General features: G+C 40.2%; 1 protein-coding gene across 1 annotated transcript; it reads right to left on the bottom strand.

The window, feature by feature from the left end:
• Positions 1–519: 519 nt before the first annotated feature.
• Positions 520–3,757, bottom strand: LOC141655587 (uncharacterized). Its single transcript, XM_074462661.1, has 4 exons — positions 3,386–3,757; positions 1,884–2,587; positions 1,371–1,500; positions 520–885 (listed from the first exon to the last, which is right to left on the bottom strand). The coding sequence occupies exons 1-4, from the start codon at positions 3,755–3,757 to the stop codon at positions 520–522; spliced, it is 1,572 nt and encodes a 523-aa protein (XP_074318762.1).
• Positions 3,758–7,636: the final 3,879 nt, after the last annotated feature.

Raw genomic sequence — 7,636 nt, 5'->3', positions numbered from 1 at the left:
TTTTTCCTCTCATAAATATAAATTGTTCTTATTTAAGGAATTAATTAACTTGTATCAATATACAACTAATTAACTTTACTGATAAGGGCATCATCCTCTAGGTGTGACCTTAAGGGATCAACTGGTTACCACCGTTCTACGACAGTAACGTCAAACTCTAGCAAGCCAATCGTTACCGATTAATGTTGATCAGTTGACTATTTAATTTATCATCCCTTTCGTATTCTTATAATGAGATTTAATTATGATTTTAAATCATATGATCGCACTATTGTTGAGAACACATACTCAAACACATGGTTAGCTATTGTTGTAAGAAAATTCTCTCAAATATAGCATATCTTCCCAAGAACCCCCAAATTCCAAGATGCAAGCTCTCAACATGTCTTCCATTGTTTGGATGGTTCTCTCCATTTGTCCACGCGTTGCCGGTTGGACAGCCGTACTCATCTTCTATTGAGTACCCAAGGAGCTTTGAAGCTCTTGCAAAAACCTTGAAATGAATCGCGAATCACGATCTTACACAATATCTTTTGGAAATCCGTGAAGCTTGACCACATATTTGCAATAGGCATTAGCTAACTCCACCTTGCTCAAATTGTCTTTCATTTCAATGAAATGAGCCGATTTGGTTAACCTATCCACAATAACCCAAATCACGTTGTTCCCCTTTTGAGTTCTTGGTAACCCCACTATGAAATCCAGAGATATCGACTCCCACTTCCACTCCGGCACTTCTAGTGGTTGAACTTTACCTTGTTGTCTCTTGTGTTCTCCCTTCACTCTTTGGCAAGTCAAGTATCTTGCCACAAATTCCGCCACTTCCCTCTTCATGTTTGACCACCAAAAAGGTCTTCTTAAGGTCCTTGTACAACTTATCACCACCTGGGTGCACCGAGCAAGGTGTGTTATGAGCTTAATTCATGATCTTTTTCTTAAGCTCTTCATCATTTGGTATGCACCATCTACCTTTGAATATAAGGCTTCCATCTCCATACAACTCAAATCTAGAGGGCTCTCCCCTTTCTAGCATTCCTTTCCACTCTTGAATTTTCACATCACTTGCTTGCTTCTCCCGAATTTCATCATATAACCCAGGTTCTAAAGTTAAGTCCCCAATTGCCTCCCCTTTTTTTTATCATGTGGATACTCATCTTCTTCACTTCCTCCTTTAGTTTAAGCATGGACAAGGCAGTACACAAGGAGTGCGCCGACTTCCTACTCAAGGCATTGGCCACCATGTTGGTTTTCCCTTCATGCTACACTATCTCCATGTCATAATCCCCAATCAGTTCAATCCATCTTCTTTGTCTCATGTTCAACTCCTTTTGGGTATAGATGTATTTCAAAATCTTGTGATCGGAAAACACCTTAAAGGTTGCTCCATACAAGTAGCGTATCCAAATCTTCAAGGCAAAGACAACGGCTCCCAACTCTACATCATGTGTTTGATAGTTCTCCACATAGGTCTTCAATTGTCGCGATGCATAGGCAATGACTCTACCATTTTACATAAGTACACATCTTAAACCATTCGTTGAAGCGTCGATATACACTTTGAAATTCTCACTCCCTTCCGGCAAGACTAACAACGGGTCATGGTTAAGTCCTCCTTTAGGGTCAATAAGGTCGTCTCACTATTCCCGTCCCACTTAAAACAGTTTTCCTTTCTCATCAATGACATCAAAGGCCTAGCGGTCTTGGAGAAGTCTTTCACGAACCGCCGATAAAATCCGGCTAGACCTAGGAAACTTCGGATTTCCGCTACATTATTGGGTGCCCCCTAATTTGACACGGCTTTGATCTTGGTAAGGTCTACGGCAACTCCTTCGTTCGATATCACATGGCCTAGGAAAGCTACTTTCTCCAACCAAAACTCGCACTTATTAAGCTTTGCATAAAGTTCATGCTCTCTTAAGGTTTGTAACACAATTCTCAAGTGCTCTTCGTGCTCCTCTTTTGTCTTAGAGTAGACCAAGATATCGTCTAAGAACACTATCAGGAACTTCTCCAAATACAAGCTAAACACCCTATTCATGAGATCCATGAATACGGACGGGGCATTTGTTAACCCGAATGGCATCACCACGAACTCATAATTCCCATATCTCGATCTAAATTCGGTCTTCGGAATGTCCTCATCCTTAATCGTCAATTGATGATAGCCCGACCTCAAATTAATCTTTGAAAATACATCGGCTCCACTAAGTTGGTCGAATAGATCTTCGATCCTTGGTAAAGGATATTTGTTGTTGACAGTGACGCTATTCAACTCCCTATAGTCGATGCATAACCTCAAAGTCCCGTCCTTCTTCCTCACAAATAGAACCGGTGCTCCCCATGGTGATACACTAGGTCTAATGTACCCCTTATTTGCCAATTTCCAAAGTTGCTTCTTCAATACCTCTAACTTCTTTGGACCCATCCGGTATGGGGCCTTAGAGATTGGTCCCGCCCCCGGCTTCAAGTCTACGCCGAACTCTACTTGCTTTGGTAGAGGTAATCCGGGTAACTCCTCCAGAAACACATCCTCAAACTCCCTCACTACTGATATCTTTTGCGCTTGTGGTCTTTCCACACTAGTATCCTACACATGACACAAAAGCATGGGACAACCCTTCCTCAATCACATCTTTTAGGTCATTACCGTAATGAGTTTCACTTTGGGTTTTACCAAGTAACCCTTGTACGATACCCTATTACCTTTGGGTCCCTTCAAGGCTCTTTTATTTTGGTGCCAATCTATATTAGCTTTGTGTTTACTTAACCAATCCATTCATAGGATCACTTCAAATCCCTCCAAAGGAAAATAAAAAAGGTTTACCGGAAAGTTTGTTTCAGGTACTAAAACCGACACCTCTTTATACACTTTTGAACACATGATAGACTCTCTTCCGAAGGTAAGGACACGTCGTCATTGGCTAATTCTCCCTCCCCAAACCTAGGGTCGACACATGAGTGGCTCCCGAGTCAAATAAAACGAAACAAGAATGAGAATTAATAAGAAATGTACCAGAGACAACATGGGCATCCTCTTCAGCGCTGTGCTTCTCCATGGAAAAGAGCTTGGCACTAGCCTTGGGCTCACCTTGAACCGTGCTCACCGAGTGGGTTGGCCTAGCCCCTGAAGCATTGCCTCCCGTAAAGCTTCGTTCCCTTGACGGTGCTCCCTGGTTGAAGTTTTCCCGGTTTTTTCCATCATTAAAAATTGGGTAGGCATTCCTCGGGTTGCTCCATGCCCCTGAGTTCCGGTTAATCGCCCCGCTTTAGGAAGGGGTGTAGTAGGAGTTTCCTTGCCCGAACCTCCGGTTGGTCCCCTTTTGAGTGCTATTACACTCAACCCTCTTGTGCCTGAAGCCAACACAATTGTATTACCTTAACCCACCTCCTTCACTAGCGGCTCTTCCTCCGTAGCCGCAGTCCTTCCAAAGCTATTCACTTGTGCCCCTCCCGAATAAGACTTAGCTTGGTTACAAGTAAGCTTCTGTGATTGGTTTCCCCCTCCTTCACTCTCGGTCTTCCTCTTTTCTCTGAACCTTTCCTTGGCATCCTTAGTCATATTGAGAAGTCTCTCCGCATTTCCGGCTCTAGCATACACCTCATTCACACTAGATAACTCACCCGTTGGAAGTTTCTCCAAGATTTTCACGGTCAACCCTCCTTCAAACTTGAGAGCCAAATGAGATTGGCTAAGATGAAGGTCATCCACGTAAGTGGCAAGTTCGTTGAAAAGAATATAGTAATCTTGTAATGTCATTGCCTCGATCATCAAGAACCGATCGAACTCCGTCCGGAGCTTGCATCTAGCGTGCTCATAATGAACGTATTCCTCATTTCCATCTTGAAAACGGCCCATGGAATAGCGGCCTCAACCCTTTTATTGTAGTAGTCGCTCATAGCGTCTCTTTCCTTGTACCACCAACCTCCGGCTAGTCCTCCAAGATAGAAGGCGGCTTGATCCACCTTGAGCTCATCGGGCCATCTTAACACCTCGAAGACATTCTTAATTTCCCTCACCCAATCCGTGAAGAGATTAGGCTCACCCACCCATAGGTACTTGGTGGGCCGATGGCGTAAGATGGCGGTGCTCACGGCCAAAGCATCCATTGCTGCATCCCCCCTCCCGAGTGATATTTCAAAGAGCCTCAGTGAGAACTTCATTTTGGGCAATGAGCCGATCCACCTCCTCTTCGGATCATCGGAGTGGTGGTGAAGGAGTCCTTGCGCGAGTTTTAGGCATACTGTCTCTTCAATAAACATAACAAACGTCAATACATGTCCCACAATAAGAGATAAACGGTATTGACCACTATACAGGTCCACTCGATCGAGTGTAGGATTGTAACACCCCCTTCTTACAATCTTACCCAGCCAAGGTAATTAGGAAATATTTGTAAGATTCGTATATCTCTTATTAGACTCTTCTAATAGCTAAGTGTTTATTAGTTTGGTCATAAACTAAAAGGAACTTATGCATGCATAATAAAAATAGAAGGTAAGAAGAAAAATCGATTATTCTTACATGAGGGCCGAAAATGGTTTATACTAATTTGGTCTCCTACCAAATTAGTCTTCTTAAGTATATTCCAAATGCCCCAAAAACCTAGATCTAATTGCAAGATCTACTCCTCAAGAATTGTACAAAGGAAATCCCTCTTAATATAAATATTAATTTTGTTACTAGAAATTAATATTTGTGTCCTTAAAATACTAATATTAAGAGATTACTACTTCTAGTAATATATAAATAATATTAGAGATTTATGTGAGAGTATAGGATTTTGTTCCACAACAAAACTAAAGAGATAAGTTTTTCTCTAGTTAGGAAACTAATTAGAAGGAATTAGAGAGCAGAGAAAATACACTACTTGAGTGTATTATGGAGGAGGCCACCGGTTTTTGGGTGGGTAGAGTGCCCAATGCATTTGCATTTTTCTCTTCTCAAGAGTATAGGTATGTAAACCTATTATTAGTAGGTAATCATTATGTTACCCACTAATTAAAATGATTAAAGCTCAACTAACCCTCTCCCCTTTCATTTACACGGTTCATATGTGTAAAATGGATCCATTTTAACTTTGTCAATTTGTTAATTTGTATTGTTTGACAAATTGGCCATGTTACTAGACATGTAGTTTAAATAATGTATTTTTAACAAATTAAAAATCGTTATATAAATGAAATAAATCACACACAAAAATAACTAGTAATTCACAATTACAATTACTTAAAATGGGCCATATAATTATAAATCACAACTACTTGTATTTATAATAAACAATTCATTCTTTATATTAAATGTTTCATAAACAATAAATAACCTAAGTAATAAAACAATTCAATTACTTTGTACGAATCTTATTTAATCGAATTAAAATAAGCTACGTATTATTACTCACAAAATCATTTGTTCAAATTTAAGGAATTAATTAACTTGTATCGTCATACAATTAATTAATTAATTAATTAGTCAATTAAGAATGTTTCCCTAGAGGTATGACCTTAAGGGATCAACTGATCACCACCGTCATACGACAGTAATGTCAAACTCTAGTCAGCCAATCATTACCGATTAAATTGGATCAGTTGACAATAAAATGTTACTTTCCCTTTAGTATTCTTAATACGAGATTTAATCATGTGATCACATTATTGTCGAGGACACATACTCCAACAATATTACCGTCTCTGTTTCCCAAGGCAGTGAAATCGGAATTACAATTAAGGAACTTCATTAAATAAATAACATGTTTAATGATTACATAAATGTAAACATATGAATAAATGTAAACTATACAAATTACAAGTCGACTACCATCTATGTCATCTGTGCTATGCTACTCGACTCCGAGTCCAAGGCGCGGTCTAAATCCCGATCACGTCAACAAGCAGAACCTGTACTTAACCTGCTCTCTATATGATCGGAAATATCATATGGATTGACATAGGCCACCCGGAAATAGGTGACAAATACACAGACACACAAACGTCAATTTCAATAAATAAATAAAGTGTGACACACAACTCAAAGTGTGTGAGTATGCGACATGACTATGTTATATATGACACGCTATCAAACAACCACCACGCAACCACCACGGTACCGGGTCACGCCCTGGCATACCGACAACCACACTGGTACCGGGACACGCCCAGATATAACAACAACCACAAATAGGTACCGGGACACGCCTAGACATACCGGGTCCAGAAGCCAACCTGATCCCCTGCCAGACGTCGTGTCTCAACCACACGAGTCCCTCCGTAACTCAAGCCATTAATGTGCACATCTCTCTTAGAGTGGGAATCTCCAATAGGCGACTTAAGCATATGACGGTTTCCAAACCATCTTACGTCTCCTCAATAGCCAAGTAACACCACCAATGATCCCCAACACAATATAACAATGACCATACATGAAAAATGCAACACAACACCAATTATATGACTCATCATGAACTCAATCCCAATACATCATGGATAAAACTTTGTCAAATACCAACACGATATCCAAATTGACTCATACTCGAAATGATGATGAAATACACACAAATATGCACACAAAAATATTAAAACCGAGTAGGATAAACCTACCTTTTAGCATTCTTCATAAGCTACTCGAATCCCATAAGATTCCGTCTCGTAAAACCGTCATAATCCTATAAAAATCATGTAATACCATCACCAATACATCCTACACTAATATATAAAACAAACCCCTCATTATTACCCACTAATTACCCATATTACATATACTAATTACTAACTAATTAACCCAAGTGAAAACCCCTAAAGATTAGAGTTAAGACTAAAACAAGGATGAGTGAAAATCGACTTATAAGTGTGGATGGTGAAGAACAAGGGGAGAGATTCCTTAAATAAATCTTGGATCCATGGAGGAAGAGGTTTATGGGGCTTTTAGAGAAAAGGGAGAGGATTTGGAGTGAGAAAGAAGAAGATAGAACGAATGAGGCTAAGGGGATAAGATTTCCTTATCCCTCTTCTGATTCTGCGCCACTCGGTCGAGTGTCAGTCACTCGGTCGTGTGTCACTCACTCGATTTAGTGCCGACTCCACTCGGTCGAGTGACCTTCACTCGGTTGAGTGCAACACTGTTCTCAACAATGACCAGTTTTCGTAAAACAGTCATATCTCACTCGTTTCTTGGTCATTTTGAGCGTGTGACCTACCGTTGGAATAGTAAGAGGACAAGCTATCAGCTCTAATTGGAATGACATCAGTATCATGTCTAGATCTCAAGTTATTATAGTCTTAAGATAACCCTTCCATAGGCGGACATTATAACAACTCCACTAAGTCTAGTATAGGTTATACTCGGCCCACTTTATAGTCATACTTAACTCCCGAGTGATGTCTAGTCTAGTCTAAGGTTCTGTCACGCATCCTAAGGTTATTTTACGGGTCCCACAATATCCGGGTATTACAATCTTCCCCCCTTAAAATGAACTTCGTCGCCAAAGTTCGCCTCACTCTCTCTTTTCATTATTATTCCTCAATATTCTCTCAAGTCTCATTACCGGTTCTCATGTACTCTCTCGCCATTTTACTCTATGATAAAGTCCGTCAAGGTTCTTATTGTCATTATCACTTTTATTAACCACACATGTTTATCGTA

This window comes from Silene latifolia, chromosome 1 (genome assembly GCF_048544455.1).
Source record: "Silene latifolia isolate original U9 population chromosome 1, ASM4854445v1, whole genome shotgun sequence".
NCBI classification, from domain to species: domain Eukaryota; kingdom Viridiplantae; phylum Streptophyta; class Magnoliopsida; order Caryophyllales; family Caryophyllaceae; genus Silene; species Silene latifolia.
Note: the sequence above shows the minus strand (reverse complement) of the source record. Positions and strands in the feature narration are given on the sequence as shown.

Bases quoted from the DNA above. Each gene is read 5' to 3' on its own strand.
- LOC141655587 (XM_074462661.1), bottom strand. From the start codon at position 3,757: ATGACATTACAAGATTACTATATTCTTTTCAACGAACTTGCCACTTAC. The intron at 2,588-3,385 runs GTGGGTTAAGGT...TGTCATGTGTAG, and splicing joins AAGAGCCGCTAGTGAAGGAG to GATACTAGTGTGGAAAGACC. The intron at 1,501-1,883 runs GTGCGAGTTTTG...GTAAAATGGTAG, and splicing joins CTTTATGCAAAGCTTAATAA to AGTCATTGCCTATGCATCGC.